The sequence below is a fragment of the Agelaius phoeniceus genome, chromosome 2, assembly GCF_051311805.1.
Source record: "Agelaius phoeniceus isolate bAgePho1 chromosome 2, bAgePho1.hap1, whole genome shotgun sequence".
In the NCBI taxonomy this organism is placed as follows: domain Eukaryota; kingdom Metazoa; phylum Chordata; class Aves; order Passeriformes; family Icteridae; genus Agelaius; species Agelaius phoeniceus.
This window is the reverse complement of record NC_135266.1, coordinates 79,681,598-79,700,003: the sequence shown is the minus strand read 5'-3', so window position 1 is coordinate 79,700,003 and position 18,406 is coordinate 79,681,598. Positions and strand designations below refer to the sequence as shown.

The window sequence follows — 18,406 nt, the reverse complement described above, 5'->3', positions numbered from 1 at the left end:
CATTTTCAAAGTCAGTCAGAATATTCTCTCTGTGAAGTGTGTTTCCTCGGGGCTCTTAAAAGTGGTGGAGAATTAAATAAAGACCTGACATAACCAAAACCAATTAAGGACAATTCACAAGACTGTTGTATAACTGATGCAAAATAAGTGTCGTTCAGTCTCTTAACCTACTTTTGCTTGCCACATCCCCTACCATTATCTTACAAGTATCATCATTTGGATTTGGGTGTTTTTTCTTTTTTGTAATGAGGGAATGTTCTGTCATTTTGTGATTTCAACACAGGAAACAGTAAAATAAAATTAACATCATGGATAAGTAACAGAATTATCTGTGTTCATCTTTAATACTGTGTGGCTGACACAGCTGAGTGATATCTGAAAGAGAGAATGACAGGGAGCTTCCCTGAGTCAAAGGTGTATAAGATTAATTCCAAGTAAAAGACAAGCAGACATCCTCCAATACTTCCTCAAATTGTATGTGGTTGTAGCATATACAAAGTGAAAAATACATAGCCCCAGGCTTTCTTAGGTGTTTAGAGGCTGTCAAAGCTGTGGTGAACACAGCACAAAGGGGATATTATTATGTACATGTAAAACATGATTAAGTGAGGGGAAGTAAGGCTTTTACTTCAGTCCCTGTGAGTGAAAAGTGAGATTCTATTTTGTATCCATTGTATTTAAACTATGTGTCTGTTGAATTAAGGGCTTTCTAGCTCTGTATGTATGTGTGGTCCATACATCTGCTATATCAATGTGCCAGATGTTATGAATCCAGATGCTCTCATTCCTGGATTAGCTCCTCAGCTTTGCTGCTGCACAGCCAAACACAGGTCTGTTGTGTCTCACACTTTGAGCATGGGGCTCACCAAAGCTAGGGACAGTCACACAGCCCTGGCACAACCTTTTGCAGGGGTCTTGTGAGGATGTTTGGCCATGGTCTGTGGCTGCTCGACTAAATGTCCCTAGAGCAGAGGAGGAATCATGTTTCTACAGTGGTGAAAGGGTAGACCATGAAGCAGGATCATGTACTCAAATGGTCCACTCTGAGAAAACTTGCTCCCCTGCTGCAGTCTTTGTCATAACCTGTCCTTACATGGCACAGCTCATCAGACATTCCCCTCCCTCCCCCTCTTCCCATCACACAACTCATGACATGGTTGAAAGGCCTATGAACAATAAGGGAGTCAGAGCCCTAATCCCTTCTGAAAATGATCACCTTTCCCTTTTGCTCCGATCCCAACATTAAAATCTCATCCATCCTAAAACTCTTTGCTGCAGCTCTATGGATCTCCCATATTTTTGCCACTATACTCATATATTCCTGTGCCCTCTTAGCACATTAAATGGTTCATGGCAAAGTCTGCTTCACACACTGTGCCTTCTCTAGTCTAGTCCCCATCAATGAGTCCAAAAAATTTGCAGCATGACTCAGTCCCATAATTGTTCTGAAAACCACACAGCCAGAGACACCCTTGTCTCTCCTTTGATTCACTAAAATGGTTGTGAGATTTATTACATTTTCTTGTCTTCTTGATCTACAGCTTCAGGGCAGTGGGCAGGCGATAAAAGATTCTCAGTGCCTTGGGAAGGGAGGATTGTCACTGGTGAGATCCCACTGTGATGGATGATCATCAAATCACACTGGAGGTGGCATGTGTTCCTTTTGTCAAGCCCCATCAGCTGATAAAGTATGAGGTCAGAAACAGCAAGAGCTTTGGCACAGGCAGAGAGGTTGATGAAGAACAACTCACTGTGGCTGTGATTTGGAGCTAGAGCTGCTTGTGGTTGCAAGAACATCTGTTACAAGATGGTCATAGGGTACATGCACAGATTTGGTCCTGCTGATCATAATGCCTGTGCTGTTGAAGTTGGAAACTAGTCAAAACAAAGAGAGGGACTTAGGACTTAAATCTACACTGAAATTGTCACTGTGCCTCCAAAGTTACTGTAATTCTGGTTAACCTGATCAGAGTGGTCACCTCAGCTCACCCACAGTGTGGTTCTGGACTGGCTATGATGGCACCCTGCAGCTCTCCGGGTGCCCACAGCCCTCAGGCTCCCTGTCTGCTCAGCACTACAGTCCTGTGCCTTGGACTGTGCTGGTGCCATCACGTAGCTGTGAGCAAACACAGGCTATGGAGCACTGCAGTAATGCACAGGCCATGGAGAATTAAAAGCATCAGGCAATTAAAAGCCAGGTGAATTGCATGGTGACTCCAGAGGACTGTGCACACTGAGCACACACGGATGGAACCTGATGTACTCATTAGCCTGTGGCATATATCATGCCTGACTGTTCTGTGGGCAGCCATGAGCTGCTATTGGGAGTGAGGACAAGAAAGAAGTACACAGACAAAGCAGCAGGAAGAACAAAACAGTGTGCCCATCAAAAGTGCTTCAAACACAGGTAACAAGCTATAGCGTACAGGATTAGGTCCTAGTTGAGTCCAGAGCCCCACATCTGTAGCACCTTGCATGACTGCATACAAAAAAAAAAGTTACCAAAAAAAGGTGTTAAAGGGTCATTGATCAATAGCTTCTGTTTCTATCAAACACAGAGGGGGTGCAAGGCAAAAGCACTTGCAGTATCTGAGATGGGAAAAGGTGTTCATACGGAGGAGAAAAATCTCTGTACCTCTTAGATCTCAAATTTGTGTTTTACAGTCCTGATTTATACACCAATTTTCAAGCAAACATTCATTTAAAATTTAGTAATTTTATGTCTGCATTGTCTGAAATAGTACTATCTATATTTCCTATGTGCACACAGACTACTTGAAGTGAGATTTTAATCTGCAGCTGCTATGTTTAATAGCTACAATTAGGGAAATGGTTAAGAATACTTGATTTTATTGCATTTATACTTCCTTTTCTGTTAAGGAAGATGCACATTTGTGGTAGTGTTTTAATGAAACACAATAAAATGTTGATGGTAAGATCTGGAGATGATACTAAAATGAGAAGGACACTTCTAGAATATAAAACAGTAGAAATTAATTCCTCTTGGTTTCCCTTTTATTTAGCTTGATGGCTCAAATTTCCATGTGGAAGGCTTATACTTTCCTTTAAAAGCAACAGGGTGTTATGCTCTAGTGATGAAAGGGCTGCGGAGTTGCAAGCTTAACAGTGAGTGCAATAAAAATGAACTATTTGAGAGTGTTTGATTGTCTGCTCTGTGTAAGTTACCTGTCTGCAGTGTGTGAGCTGTAGAAAATGTTCAGGAAGCTACTGAAGACACATTAAGCCCATGGATACAATGAGGGAAAAAGCTTATTGCAATTTCCAATGGAAATAAAGTTTGGAAAAGCCAGATCACAGGGCTTTAATGGAGCTGGAGGAGAACCAGGCTGAGTATTGCAGGGATGAGGCAAGACTGCTCCAGAAGGAACTGGTTCTAGTGTGAGCAGAAGCCAATTTGCTCCACCTGGCTCCATGGCCAGCATCCCCCTGAACACTTTTTATTTTAGCAATGTGGACCTCCCATGGAATCGTTTCTCATTGGCTCCAGGACCATCACACACCCAGTATGAGCATGCTGGGCAATGTTTCTCGGGGCACCAGACAGCTGGAAAGGAGAGTGTGTGCTTCTCCCAAGAAGGTGGTAGCGAGTGACTAGTCAGGGAAGTGCACAACTGCAGGAGCCTGCAGTGTCCTACAAGTGGTCTCAGACTAATTTTGACATGAGCTGGAAGCACTAGTTGCTGTTACTGTTCTCCCAAGCATGAACAGCACTGCCCTCCTCTTGAAGCTGGCTTTAGCTCATAAAAGGAGTAGACAGCTTTTATCCATTCTGCCACTTGTTTGATTGATGAATACATCAATCTGTGTTGTATTCACCAAAGTAATGCATGAAAGAAATATTTAGGATGCAATGCCACATGTACCAAAAGTTAGGAAATGCCTGGTTCTCAAATTTCCAGTATAACCTAAAGGGATCCCACTCAGACATCCAGTTCAATGCTGGATGCAGGGAAGGTTCAGGGCAAAAATTATAAAGGAACTGTGCAATTAGAAACCAGTTTTATGCCTGCACATAAGGGCAGGCTTCACAAGCAACTCCAAATATGCTGCTTCTGCTCATAGTTCAGCATTTGGATATCAACTGCTTTTACCCTGTGCTGAATTATAAGCTTCTGCGGTTTTTGAAGGCCAAAATTAAGCATTAATTATCTTACACAAATGTAATAAGTTACCTTGCTGTTATCTACAGTGAGTCACCTCTGAACCTTCAGTACAGTAACTCAGAAACTTTGATGATCTTGATACCCTCATCTTGCTTGTGCACATCTCTATGATTGGGGTCTGGGATGTTTGAAAAGGATAGCTGTCTCGTGTGTTTGGCTCAAAAGAGAAGGAGAAGGAGCACAATCCAGTATCTTCTTTCCTGTCTTTGAAGGACACGGGACTCAGGTCCCTGCAGTTTGGGAGATTAGGAGGGACATACACTGCTAGTGGTGAGTGTGTGAAGGAAGATGCTAGCCCTCATTTCTTAGCTGGGGAATTTTTGACCCTAACAAGGAAGGAGAAGGATGAGAAGTGAGTTTTAGTGCTGGATATGTTGGCACTGCTGTGGAGGGAGAACAAAGAAGCCTAAGGCAACTGTTCTCTTTTTTTCCTTTTGAGGGATGCCATCCTGCTCAGGGATGGCATCCCTCAGCCTGTCATGGGGGCCCCAGAGTGGTGTGACAGGATGGTGACAGGATGCACAGTCCTCCACCATCTCCCAGGTGCAGCTGCTCTGGCAGTTCAGCTGTGTCTCTGCGTAATATCTGCTGCTGCTCTGCCAACAGGTTCAGCCCATCCTCAGCATGCTGACAGACAAGCTCAGGTGGTTCAGGAGCAGAGACAGTTTGGAGGCTGATGCTTTGGCTGGGACATGTTTGCTTTGGCCAACTCTGCTGCAAAAGCAACTGCAGAGAGCGGAGGTGCTTTGTGGAGTTGGCAGTGCCTGATGTCAGCAGGAATTCAGAATGAGCCCTGACTTGAACCACCAGCACGTGCCTCATAGCTCCCTCAATGCTTCAGTCATTCTGGGGTGTTGCCAACATGCTTTCCAACCTAAAGAAACTGAGAAGTGAAATTACAGAGGTTTAACATTCAATGTCTCAACCAAAGCAGAGAAGAATATCCAAGTCAAAGATACTTTTTTACCCCAGAGTGCAGAGTATGAATACCCGCTTCCAAAAAAATGGAGGTCTGATCCCTTCACAGGAAAGGATCACAAGGGTCCATTGCAAAGGCAAGGGTTAAGTAACCCTAATGTAGGATGGACCAGTGTCCCCAGTAAGAGATATTAATTCACTTTTAAAAAGGAAAAGAAGGAAAGGAGAGAAATGTCATTCTGCTCCAGCATTCTTCATGGACAAGATATAAGCTTTTGACTGTAGGAACATGTTGCTCAATAACCTGAATATCTGTTAGCTCAGTGCTAACAGATTGTAAAACTACTTGTACAGTGTTCTCATTAAATATAACACAAACTCACTCTCATTAAATATAACACAAACTCAAATACATTTCAAATTTATACTATGATGACAGTGAAGATGAATAAAGTTATTTTCTTCACTGTGGGGCCTCTGAAGTCACAAATAATGCAGCTGTTTTAGGTGATGGGCAGCCTAGGAAGTCAGGGCTGTGTTTGCTCAGAATGAGGTTTGCTGTTAGAAAGAATTTTCCTTTATTCTCTAAGGATGATATAAATTGCTACTAGTCCAAATTAACTGTTTCAGTGATGACATCTTTCAGAGAAATAGGCTGGAACGGGAGAGGAGAAATATATAATGAGTGAGGTTTTCGCCTTTGCTCTGCCCTTTCTATGATGAATCAAATGAGTAGTGAAGAAGAATAATCCATAAAACTCCCAAACGTAGTTGGAAGAGATGTTCCCTCATGCAGAAAACAGCCATGGGTCTGCCTTCTAAAGATGCTTTCAGAAGCACTGGACCTGGTATTTTGAGAGGATGATGCTGGAGACAGAAGGGCCTGGAGCCAGAGTGCAGCTGCAGCCACATTGCAGAGCAGAGTGGCTGCCCTGGGCAGAGCTCTGGTGCCTGAGGGCAGTGGCTGCAGGCTGTGAGCCACAGCTCAGCCCATGTCCCCAAGCTGGCTAAGCTGTGCAGAATAGCTCAGTAGCAGGGGCATGCCAAGGTATCTTAAGACCCCTTTAGCCCTATTTGTGAAGCTGCAAGTTTCTCAGTTCAGTAAAAATCTGAATTTAATGTCATAACCTCTCTGAGAAAGACTCTCCATTGTTCAAAATAGTGAACTTCATATCACTGTTTTATACTGCAAAATAGCATGCTCTTCACCCATCCAATAAGAATCGTGCAGCATCTCTGTGTATAAATCTGTTAGGTCATGTCTGCATTTCCCTGCTATTGTTTTAGGAGTCTCCTTCCGGTATTCAAAGACAGGGAAATATCTTCTTTAATATCTATCATCTTCCAGCTTTGAAGCTGTGCTGAACAACAAAGACAGGCCAACATTTAATTCTCCCCTAATCCTTTAAATACCTCCACAAGCACATGGCGTTCACACGCTGTTAAGCCCCTCTCCTGCAGCAGCAGTACATCTTCTTTTAACTCTGCCTCTAAAGCCTGCAGCTTCAGCTGGGGTGGAACAGGAGCCCATGGTACCCCTCATCCTGTGGTGGCTGTCCTTCTGGGTGGTATGCAGAGGGATGGTTTTCCATAATAAAGCAATCATCTGGATTGAATTGCAGATACCTAATCCTCTCACAAGGTACTCCTGTTTAGTTTTGTGAAGTGAACAAAGACATCAACTTAGACATGCTCCAGGCTGGGTTCGGGTATCTCTGAGAGCTTCTGATCATTCCTGTGATTAGCCAGCCTGATCTGATAACTTTTATACAAAAGTGCAAGCACAGGATCAAAATCTTTTTCTTCAGGAAAGGGAGCTGAAATAGAAATTTTTTTTAACTTCATTCCCCTGGAAAACATCTGAAGGAGCAGACATGACAGCTGGGACAAACCCATCTCTCTCAAGCCTCCTGCTGGTTTTTTGTGGTGTAGAAGCAGAGTGGGATTTGAATAGTTGCCTTACAGGATGGGAAGTGGGCTGGGATGCATTGCTGTTCATATGAATTGGTAAGTATTCATTGACTTAAGCCCCACAAAACAATTTTTTTCTCCTTTCCTTCCTCAACATGAAAACTTTTCACTTGTTTTCAATGTTTTTGCTGCCTTTCTGTGAGGACCCAGAAAGACATTTAGTCTGTTCCGCTGGCTGAAGACAGATAACCACACCAGTATAATTTCTGACAGCTGCCTAAAGCAGGTCCTGAGGAGCTTCAGACCCCACACCCTCCTCAGACAGTCCATCCTCATGTTATCCTTCCTGTTACAAAATTCCACCTGGCATCTAACCTGAAGCCATGGTTTCTTGGCCTGTAGAGATCATTATGGAAAATAACCAATCTTTTATCCTGGCAGCAATGATCTATCCATTCAAACAGTCTTTTTCCTACTCCCACTCAAATCTCCTCTTCTTCAGGCTAAAGAACCTTCATTCTTTTCTTTATATTTTCTAGATTTCTGTTCATTTGCATTTCTGCCTGGACTACATCATGTTCCCAGGGTGGCACTATTATACAAGCTAAAAGCTGAGGGCCAGACATCATCATTTAGATCAATATAGGCATGCGAGCTGGGCTTTGGGCTTCTTATCGAAAATCTTGCCTTTTATCAAAGGCTGTAAAAGCCTGGTGAAAGCATTCTCTGATGAAAGCTTAGATAATTTAATAAGAAGTAGCATTTCTCGAGCTAATCTGTCATCCAAGTGCACAGCTACACTGTGCTGCGGTGTTGGTGGCCATTGGGAAATTTTTCTTTATTGCACACTCTCACTTGCTGAAAGCTAAAACCAATCTAATAGCAGGAGGCTTTGGAGGCACAGTAAAGTGTATAAAAAAGACTCAATTCTAAATTTTTTTATAAAAGAAAACCAAAAGGGGAAGCCAAAATAGGCCACTACTGAGGGTAAAAAAGACAGATGTAACAAAAGAATATTTCTGAGATTTTGTGCTGATTTGTGCTCTTGAGTCACTTATAAAAGACTATATTCAATGTTGAGAAACTAATGAAATGTTCTTCATGAAGGGTTTTTTTAATTACATTTTTAATAGTTTACTTCTTTAAACAGCACTATCTTGTTATCTGTTGAAAGCTTCTCTTTGCAACCTTCTAAAGCACTCCATATATTTTCTGTGAGAAGATTTTAAACCCCCCAGTATAAACAGATTGTCTATTGGTATTTGTATGTCAGCAGTTTATATGGTAAAACACACTAGATTAAGTCTTTGGCATTGGAGGAAAAGTTAATGAGTAAGATTATCATGTGACGGCTTTACTCTAGTAAGATCCACACAATTAATCAAGACCATTGTGGCTATAATAACACAAAGATGCCATGTAACTATGGGCAAAATCTATGGTTAGTGCATTTGCTACTTAAATGAAGGGAAAAGTTGCCTTTCAGGGATGCATGAAATCCTGATTTTAGCTGTACTAATGCAGTTAACCTGTGGCTCACATGTGAGTGGGCACACCACACAGAAGCTTTAATCAGCCTTTTGGAAACACACATGGGGTTCCTGCCTCTGCTGTACACATCCTGTGAGCCTGGTTATCCTACAGGCCAAGGCTAACATCTTCACACTAAGGAAATCAGTGAGAGTACAACGGGTTTCTTTACACAGATTTTAATTTGCTGTAGAGTTAGGTTATTCATAGAGATACATGGATAACATTATGCTAGCTAGAAGTCTTGCTGAAGGACAAGTAACATGGAAAAAAAGCACAATCCTTGAGAGAAGAAGAAATCCTTAAGAGAAGAAGAAACTCAAAAACAGAATAAACATTCATCGACAAAGCTGTTGTGTAGATTCACAAAGGATTATATTGCCCAGCACATGCATTTTTAGACATTCAGTATGCTTACTGAATAGTAAAGACAATGCTACATTAGAGGAATCAAATGATATGTCATGTGGGTTCTGACACATTTCTCTTTTTAAAAACTGCAATTTGGGAAAACTCATCAGCTTCCTTCTCAAATAAATTTGAAGAGATGCAGCCAAATTACGGAGTCTCCCATACATTTTTCCTTGAAAAAGTTAGATGTCTTTCACTGATGGAAATTTCATTGGTGTACGAATTATACTCATATATTAACCTGACTGTTATTTGTGCCACTTGTTCATGAAATCAGCTTATGGAACTAACCCCATAGGCCACATCTACAAGAGGAGCTTTCCATATCAGATCCTTAAACAATACTACAATAATTTCTAATAAATATTTCTCAGCAGCTGGTATGCTAGGACCTCTTCAGAAACTAATTTTAAAAAAAATGTAGGCCTCTACATTGGAACTTACCTGTTGTACTTAGAGGCCAGGTAAGCACAAAAGGTGATTTGAATACATTGCCTGGTTTAATTTCACCATGACACTCCAATATAATGGTATCAAGGATAAACCCTGCCCTTACAGGATGTTCATAGAACTTCACAACAACCAGGAACTTTACCTTTCATCTCAAATTGATATTGAGGGATAGGTTTTGCCATCAGAACTGTTAACTTCAACAGGAGTGCATGGATGCACCTATACTCAGCATTTCACCCAAACACTGACTAGCACCACAGGGTTTTCCCCATGTTCCCGGACAAGAAGGATAAAACAAAGCAACTGTGTCCTGTCAAACAAGGCAGACCAGTCAACCAGAGTGAAAACATGTCAGTCAGCCCTCCAAAATAAATGTAGATAGAGCATCTTTGTTGTCTGAAGCCATATACAGGAATGCAGGAGAAGTCATCCCTTCTGCCCTGGGAGCCTCAGGCTGCCTCTGCCACTGCTTGTCCTGAGGCTGCTGGAGCAGCTCATGCAGCCTTGGTACCCAGGCACACAGCCCACCAGCAACACACGTGTGTCCACCCACAAGGGCCATCGCTTGCTGGGTGCTCACTCCTCAGCACACAGGAGGCTGGGTCACTACAGGGAAAACAATCATCTAAGCTTCGGCTCTTTTAAAGGAGCTTCTTGTAATGAAAATGCCAGTTTGCCAAATGCTGTTTCATGTTGAGTTTCTTTTGTTTGTTTTGGTATTGACTTGGTTTTGTTTTGTTTTGCTTTCTTTTGTTTTGGTAGGTTTTTGTGTTTGTTGTGTTTATTTGTTTTTTGTTCTATTTTGTTTGGCTTTGTTTTTGGTTTTTTAAAGACGAAATTTCTAAGTCTTAATCAACCTGCTTTTTTCAGCTTGCCTGACCTTTTCTGCACCCAGAATGCCTAATTTAAAAATTAGAATGAAGTAAGGTTTTACCATGGTTGAAACTTTTATTGTGGCAGGAGGAATCCTGTCCATGTCATCCCTGTCCCTGCAGCTGCCAGACCTCCCTGCTGCCGTGGGAGGGAGCAGCGCTCTTGGCTGTGCTGCCCGAGCGGGTAGTGGTTCCCACCAAGTGATCTGGATGCAGTGGGAAAGGTCAGCCCTTGCCTGGGCCTGGTGCAATTCCTGCTGTGCTGCATCTGGCCAGGCAGGGAAAATATTCACTGCCACTCATGTCTCACACCTCCTCCATGTGGCCTCACTGGCTACATCTCCCTGGGCACAGGAGACAGGCCTGAGGACATTTTCTGGCAAGGAAACTGTGTGGCACTGGGTGACTTGTATTTTATATTGTCTTACCCCTCTAGTCCTGCACCCACAGTGGGAATGGCTTTTGATTGTGAGACCTGCGTGGTCGTGGCCATCAAGCACTGCCAGGGACTCAGAGCCTGGTGGCACAGACAACCATGCTCCAGAGACAGGCAGGGGTCCCAGGCTGTTTTTCAGCTCACTGGCAAAGATGAACCTTCTGCTGGTGGATGACAGCCCTACCTGATGCTCCCACATTCTGCCTGCCTTGCCTTTTACCTTTACAGCTGAGATAGAAAAGACACACTTTTAGGACATGTGTTTCTTGATTTGTTTCAGATTTACCTTTGGATGAGTGGGGCTGTACCTTATTTTCCCCAAGGGAAGCACTTTCTATCACCCATGCTGGAAATGCTGAAGTGAGGAGAGAGCCACACACCTCCTGGGCACCTCCTCACTTCAGCATGTCCACCCAGGATCAGGACTATGGGCACAGCCTCTACAGTGGGACACTGAGCATCTGCCAGCATCCTCCCCCATCCCTCCTGTGAAAGCACCAGGTTCCAGGGCAGGACAAAGGAGCCATTTGTGGGTAGGAGTCAGATACAATGGAGTCAGATACAATGGAGGGACCCAGCAACATAAGCAAAAAACCTGAGGGCAGCAGCCAGTAGAGCTGGTGTTGTGAGGGGCAGCCAAGGGAGGTGCCTTCCCACTTATCCTGTAGGGGAAGGTGAGCAGACAGGGACTAAAAGGGTGGATGTGCTGCATGGCAGTCCCTCATCATCACCACCAGCAGTGAAGCAGTTAAGATGTGGGGAGCCCTCTTTTTTTTTCCCTACATCTCAAAATAGCACAAGGCAGCCTTTGAGCACGGGCAGTGATGTGCTGACATTTGTCCCTTGGAAACATCCCCTCCACCACCCCTTCTGCTCAGTTCATGGGGCAGGAAGAGCCACCCACTTGGAGATGGAGCCCGGAAAGCCTCTCGAGGAACAGGACACTTCCTCAGGGCTGACCTTCTAAAAATAGCCTGGTAGGGATGAATGCTTGTGTGAAACAGCCTGCAACCCAATGTGATGTTGTACATGCTGGAATCTCTATAGGCTGGAATCTCTTTAGGCTAGAACAAGGTGTAATGTGAAGGAGGCAAGGAGGAAAGGAGAAGCCAGTTGGCTGATTTCTGCTTCTCATTAGGGGTCTCTGATAGTGAGGGGAGTGGGGCAAATATCTCCAGGGTATGATCCAGGGCAGGGCATGGGCTTGGGAACCTAGCTGGCCCTCTTGGGGTAACTGACTCTTGGGGGTACACAGTTCTCAGCTTCAATTTTTGCAGAATCCCAAGGCAAATTGCTCTGTTGCAAGATTCTATCAACCCATTCAACAGATAGCATTTTTATTAACCATTATTTGTTAACCTTTTCTGGTAGTGAAACCACATCTTTAGCCAGTAGGAAAATATCACAGCTCTCTGGCAAAGAGGCAGGCTGAGCTCCTGGAAGCTGCCAGATGTTCATTTTTCTCTCCCCCCTCCTAAAATATCAAAATTTTAATTTACTCAGATGAATGAGCAGTTGACTAAACAGGCATTCAATATAAAATTCATAGTAAGAGAAGAGACACTTGGGATAATTTTGATTGATTTACTTGGCAGAGTTTTGATAGCTACTGAAAAACATACTATTCATGTTTAGGTGAAAAATAAATGGAGTCAAATAAGTGTCACTGCATAGTAGTAGGAGGTATATACAGCCACATGTAAAAATGCATAAACACAAACATTTCTGTACAGCAACTTTTCTTTTCAGTCTGTATAGAGAAACACTGGTTTATAATATGGGGAAAATATAAAGCAGACATACATGCAACAAGGACATGACAGTTACATAGGTCCCACCTGCCTCCCAACAGCTGAAATAACAATAATAACAATAATTATAATAATAAAAGCCTTTTTTGGGGAAAAAATTTGAAACCTGGAATGTTTTCATGTTGAGGTTTCCAGAGAGCTTCAGATGTGAAACATATCTGAAGGTGATTTAAAGGCTTGATTCAAAGCCCTGTGAAGGCAATGGAAAAACTCCATTGGTTTCAGTGAGCTTGGGGTCAGACCCAGCTATTTAACCAAGATCCCATTCTGCCCTCCCCCAAAACCCAAAGTTGAAATCTGCAGATAAAAATAAACAATCATATCATACAAAACTTTGTATATAGAATACAAAAGGTAACAGTTGAGTTTTTGTATAAAATACAACTTTTTGATAGTATATTTATTTCACATATGTATAAATATAACCCAAATAATATGATTTTTATTATTCCTACCAAAATATTATTACTTTTTGTTGTTGTTTTTACAAAAGTTTACAAAACAAATAATTCTTTATATTTACAACCCAATACTGTGAAGAGTGCCCAGTCAATGATGAAAAATAGATTTTAAGGGTAGTGCACTTAGCCATTGCAAAGAAAGAAAAAAAAAGACACTAGCTCCATTCAGATGCAAGTGTTCTGAAGAAATGATACTAGATTCAAGTTTTGGTTGCTAGAGTCTTTCACGAGCTCTCATTTCAAATGCATCAGGCATATATATACAGGACTGGAAATGGCCTCTACCTTTTTTGAATTTACTTAAGACAGGATGTAATTTTGCTCCCAGGGATGGCACTCACAGCCCAGTGTCTTTTGCACTCAGGCTGAGGCCAACAGGACAACACTCAGCATTGAGTCCACCACTGCATGATACCATAGAACCTTGGAATCATAGAATATCCTGAGTTGGAAGGGACCCACGAGAATCATTGAGTCCAACTCCTGCCTCCTTGGGACCAGTTCCTCGGCTGAACAATTTTTTTTTGCATTATTCAAGGACCTTGAAATCAGTCTGGCCCTAATACAGAAACCAGTGGTGGCTTTTTCAATGGCATGTGAGGGTAGTTGAAGTTACCAGACTGCAGTGCCCATTGCTGATGGTGATGCTAACTCAGCCTTGGCCTCAGTGGCATCCATGGCAGCTGTCTGTCCCTACCAGTGTGCTGGCAGTCACTGCTGACCTGCTCGTGGGCAGGCAGTGTGTGAGGCAGAGAAGCCAATCTTCCTTTCACTTCAAACTCATGCAGCTGCTGCTTCAGTCTAGTTTTGCACGATTTATACGGGACATGTTTGTTATATCGCATCTGTATCTCTCCAAGCTTAGGTGGGACCCCAGTGGCCTGAGCTGAAAAGCTTTTCAAAGGCTTGAAAAAACTTGTACTGATATATCAGAGGGATCACATGCACCCTGACCAAACCTGGGGAGAAGAGGGAGCTTTCTGGGCAGCTGAGTCACCACGTTACACAATGCAGAGGTGTGCAATGATCACTGGCTGGGCTGGCAGAAGGGACTCTTCAGCAGGCTCTCTTGTCCCTCTTATTTCTCTGGGAATGAACAGCCTCTACTGGCATATCTAACTAAATGCCCATGTTACACCTATTGTGGAGGTGCTGGTGCTCATTTGTGTGACGATGCTTCTTGAAACATCCTGAAAAATTGTGCCCATTTGAAATGACAGGGTGAAATAACTGGAAAAGCCTTATTAAAACCTCTCACAAGAAGTAGGTCAGATAAGTGCAGAGGCTATTGTCAAATAGTCTACTCATCCCAGTGCCACTAACAAGGATGAATAAAGCACTTGCACGGGCTGAGCAATGCCTCTTGGCACCAAGGCATGGGAACGTAGGCATTGTATTCCTTTGCCACATCTAGTTTTAGCTAATTCAGAGGAGGTTGTGAAACACATTGCACCCCATCATTTGAAAGAACAGCACTTTCATTTGAATTGTGAGATCTGTTCCCATCCATGAATCCTGTCTGAATCACTGTGCAGCTGCTTTGTAGTGACATAGCATATCCTTCTGATGCCATTTCTGACCAAGCCTATAGCAAAGAATTTAATATAGTCAAGACTATTCCCTGGCAGGTGTGGGACAGCCTGCATCCTTACTGCTCTGCTCTGTTAGCCTTCAAGGCAAGGTGGCTGCAAACTGCTCATGGGAATGGTCCTTGCCCCAGTATATCTTCTTTCTATGCACAGAAACTGCTCAGGACAAAATTAGCTGGTCCATCCCCAAACCCAGAACAGATGATTGAGTCCAGTGCCCAGAATTAATCCCCAGAACTGTTTCATGTACAAGCACAGATGTGGCTGATGGAGCCTCTTGCTGTGAGTTATAATTGATGTGCATGCTAGTTTCAGGGGCAGAGCTCTTTTACTCCAGAGAGAGGCTGTGGGGACCTGGGCCATCAGCAGGACTCTTTCAACTCTCCCCATATGGCAAAGGAGAAAACAGGATGGAACCAAAATGCTGTGCAATCAAAATGGCAGCTTCCCCCCTGGCAGGTAGATGATGGCATTTCATCTGGGCTAAAACTGTTTGAGAGAAAAAGATCGGGCTGATTGATACCTGATTGATACTCGCCGTGATTTGAGATGAAAACAAGGACAGTGGCTTAGCTGAACCACTTTAGGTATCTGCCCTTCTCTAAGCTGGACTGGGAGAGTAGTCAGGGACAAATCATGAGCACCCTTCTCACTCAGGTTTCTATTAAGTCACTGGAGTCCTTGGGGAAGGGCAAGGTGGCAAAGTGAGGATCCTGAGCTTTGGAAGTAGTTCATCTTATGTTTCCCTCAATGCCCAGAATGACTGTGCTGCTGGCAGAACAGCAGCATCCTCTAATACTCACTGCAAACACTGGTGAAAGGGAGAACGCAAATGCTAGAGCACACCAAATAACACGCTGGATGATCTGTTTCCTTCCTCCCTTGGATGAGACCACTTATCCTGCTGTGTGCTACAAAAGGTTTATAACAAAATCATTTGGGAAGGCAAATGTAAGTTTGTACTGTGCAGAAGTAAACAGTTTTTGTAATGCCATGAGATTTACACAGGGCTTGATGCTGTCAGGGCTGAGAAGTCCCAAGGAAGTAAAGGGCTGTGAACAAGATGACTGAAGAGCTGTGGAGCACTTGGGGCCTTACTTGCACTCAGAGAACTGATGTTCCACAGCTCATACCACTGTCTGGTGCTTCCATGTGTGGGAAGCTGAACCATTTTTTTCCCGGAGCTCCTCTGAGAAGAACCAATGAGTTTGCAATGGGCTGGGCACAGGTCTGGAGAACAGACCCTTCACATGTTTTCACTCCTTTGTGGCAGGCAGGAATATCACTTAGACTGTCACTTCAGTTTTGTTCCTAGAGCTACTCTTCAAACAGGGCAGTTGCTCTATGTTGTATTTTAAAGGACAGCCCAGTTACTGGAGTGTAAATTAATGAAGCAAGTTGTTGGTATCTAAAGAGAAAGCTAATGTCCTTTCTGCCTCTTCCTCTGGTTCCCTCTTGGTACTGTCACTTACGAGTGGTTCCCTAAAATTTCATCGAGGTTGATGTCTTTCATCCAGTCATCATTACCTGGTTCTGTTTTCAGTAAAGAATCTATAAAATCCGTGTCACTGTTGAGCGCAGGTCCTATACTGTCCCCTTGCTGGTTCAGAAAGTCAAATGCTAGGTCACTGCCATGCTCACTTCCTTGGTACGCCCGGGAGGTTTGGTTGGTGGTTGTGAAACCAGTTGATGGCAGAGATGATGGCGGTGTCATACTTGTTCCTGGCTGATTCAAGGCAGGCACAGTCTGTCCTCTCAGCTGATTGGGTCTTATGCTGAGCCCTCGTAGCGAGCCAGCAGATTGTCCATTTAGAGTCTGGTGCATTTGGTTTAGAGGGGGCCTCATTTGGACTCCCGCCGGTAACTGGTTAGGAGGTGCCAATGCACGCTGAGGAAAATGCTGGTTGCCTACGCTGCGCTGCAAAGACTGGTTAGGATATGGAGTGCCCGTGGGGAAACGCACCCCTGCAGGTTTCAGTGCATCCTGCTGCTTCACTGCAGCCTCTTGCGGGGCCCAGTTCTGGGCATTGGCAGTGGCCGTGATCATCACATTGGCCGGCCGTTGAGCAGGGATAGCTGTCGCTCCATGGGTCAAGCCTGGCCTTATTTGCTGAGTGTTGACCACTGACCCCGTCCCAAAAGCTGCCCCGTTGTTCCCCTGGGTCATGGTTTGCTGTCGGGACACCATGGGGTTATTCTGACTGGGCAGAACTTGATTTTGGTTTCTGTGTGGCTGCATTTGGTTCATTCCTGAAGTCACATTGTATGTGCTTGGTTGGTTGCAAGGAAGGTTCCCGTAGCAGCCCAAACTCCGAGCAGCAGGAACAGAAGGCATTCGGGTTCCAGCAGGGGTGGACATGAGGCTGGAGCTCTGGGGCATGATGCTGTGAGTTGAAATTGGGTTGGATAAGGACATGTTGTTGGAGCTCATGCTCACAGCTGGTGAACCACCTGGAAAGAAGAAAACAAAGTGTTACAACAAGCGTGGGTGCATCAATATGTGGTGTCATTCAAATACCAACAGCTCAAAAATCCAGTTTTCTATGAGCAGAGTTTCTTGAAGAAGACACTTGCTCTTAAGAGGACTTACATGAACTTGCTCAAGGCCTTGAAGATGCCTATCATCCAAAGGCTGGTTTGGTCTATACTAAGCCACCTGTGGTTTTTCCATACCTTCAGAGGAGAGCACATGAGCCAAAACTGATGCTCATTGTAAGAGAAATATTGGAGCAGGGAAGGACAGACAGAACCACTGGGCAGAAGAGAAGACTTTCCTGCCTTCCTTTACAGAAGCACTAGACACGTCAGGACAAAGCCTCTCTAACTGATCAGAGATCAATAACTTTTCCTTACAGGGCATGGCTCATCCTGGCTTCCTCTAGAGACAATGGGGAGTGAGAGGCACTTTAATCAGACTTCTTTTCCACCTTTCTTAAACACCTACAGCAGCATTATCCATCCTTTGTTTGGGAATGTCTGTCCCAGATGACAGCAGGAGCCAAGAGTGCCTCTCACACATTTGCAGCCGTATGCTGGGGCAGGAGCTCAGTCCAGTCTGTGACGTGCCTGTCCTCCCACGTGGTGGCTGAGCAGGCATGGGGACATGACCCAGTGCTGTGCCTGGTGAGCCCCACATGTGCCCTTTCTAAACTCTCTTCCCAGCTGGGCTTATGGCTATTTGCCCCTGCAGAAACAGACTTGCCAGTGAGGGAGCCACACATGATGTGCCAGCGCTTGCTGCACCTGAACCTTTTGTGCATCAGAAAACTACAAGTTATGAGTTGGCAGGAATTGATCACTCCTGGCTGATTCTGCCCAATGGAGGATTTTCCTGTACTTAACAACTGCCAATGGATGACAAGAAGAGAGAATTTTCTTGCCTTCAGCTGCCAAACCTCAACAAAAGCTCACTTCTTTGGCTACATTGCCATAGTTTGAGGCCACAGTAGGTCACTTATACCATGAAAGCTGAGTGCTTATGCAGTGCAGGACTGAATTAATCCCTGAGAGACTGGTTGAAAAAGACCAACCACTTTTTAAACTCAGCCAGTGTAGATGGCACTGTGAAGAATCCTTTCTGCACACAACCAGCTGCTCCACATTGTAATTCCCTTTGCTACTGTTGCTTCCAGTACAAACCCTACAAGAAGCACAGCTCAAAAAAGTCAGGTTCAAGGCAAATGAAAGGCAATGTTTCTTCACAGAATGTATGGGTCAGCCGAGGAAATCTGTGCCACATGGCACAGTACAAGCTAAATTCTCACACATCTTTGGGTGGCCCTCAAAGTGTGAGAAAAGCTGTCAAATGAGCTTGCTACCAAGGTACCACT

The 18,406-nt window shown here is 44.0% G+C and overlaps 1 protein-coding gene across 3 annotated transcripts in view; it reads right to left on the bottom strand.

The window, feature by feature from the left end:
* Positions 1 to 12,285: 12,285 nt before the first annotated feature.
* MAML2 (mastermind like transcriptional coactivator 2) overlaps positions 12,286 to 18,406 on the bottom strand; it is a 211,846-nt gene continuing 205,725 nt past the window's right edge. For all 3 annotated transcript variants that reach the window (XM_077173969.1, XM_077173970.1, XM_054654864.2), the window contains one exon: positions 12,286 to 17,027. In XM_077173969.1, the coding sequence (XP_077030084.1) occupies positions 16,045 to 17,027 (983 nt within the window). In that variant the 3' untranslated portion in view covers positions 12,286 to 16,044. The remainder of the gene's footprint in view (positions 17,028 to 18,406) is intronic.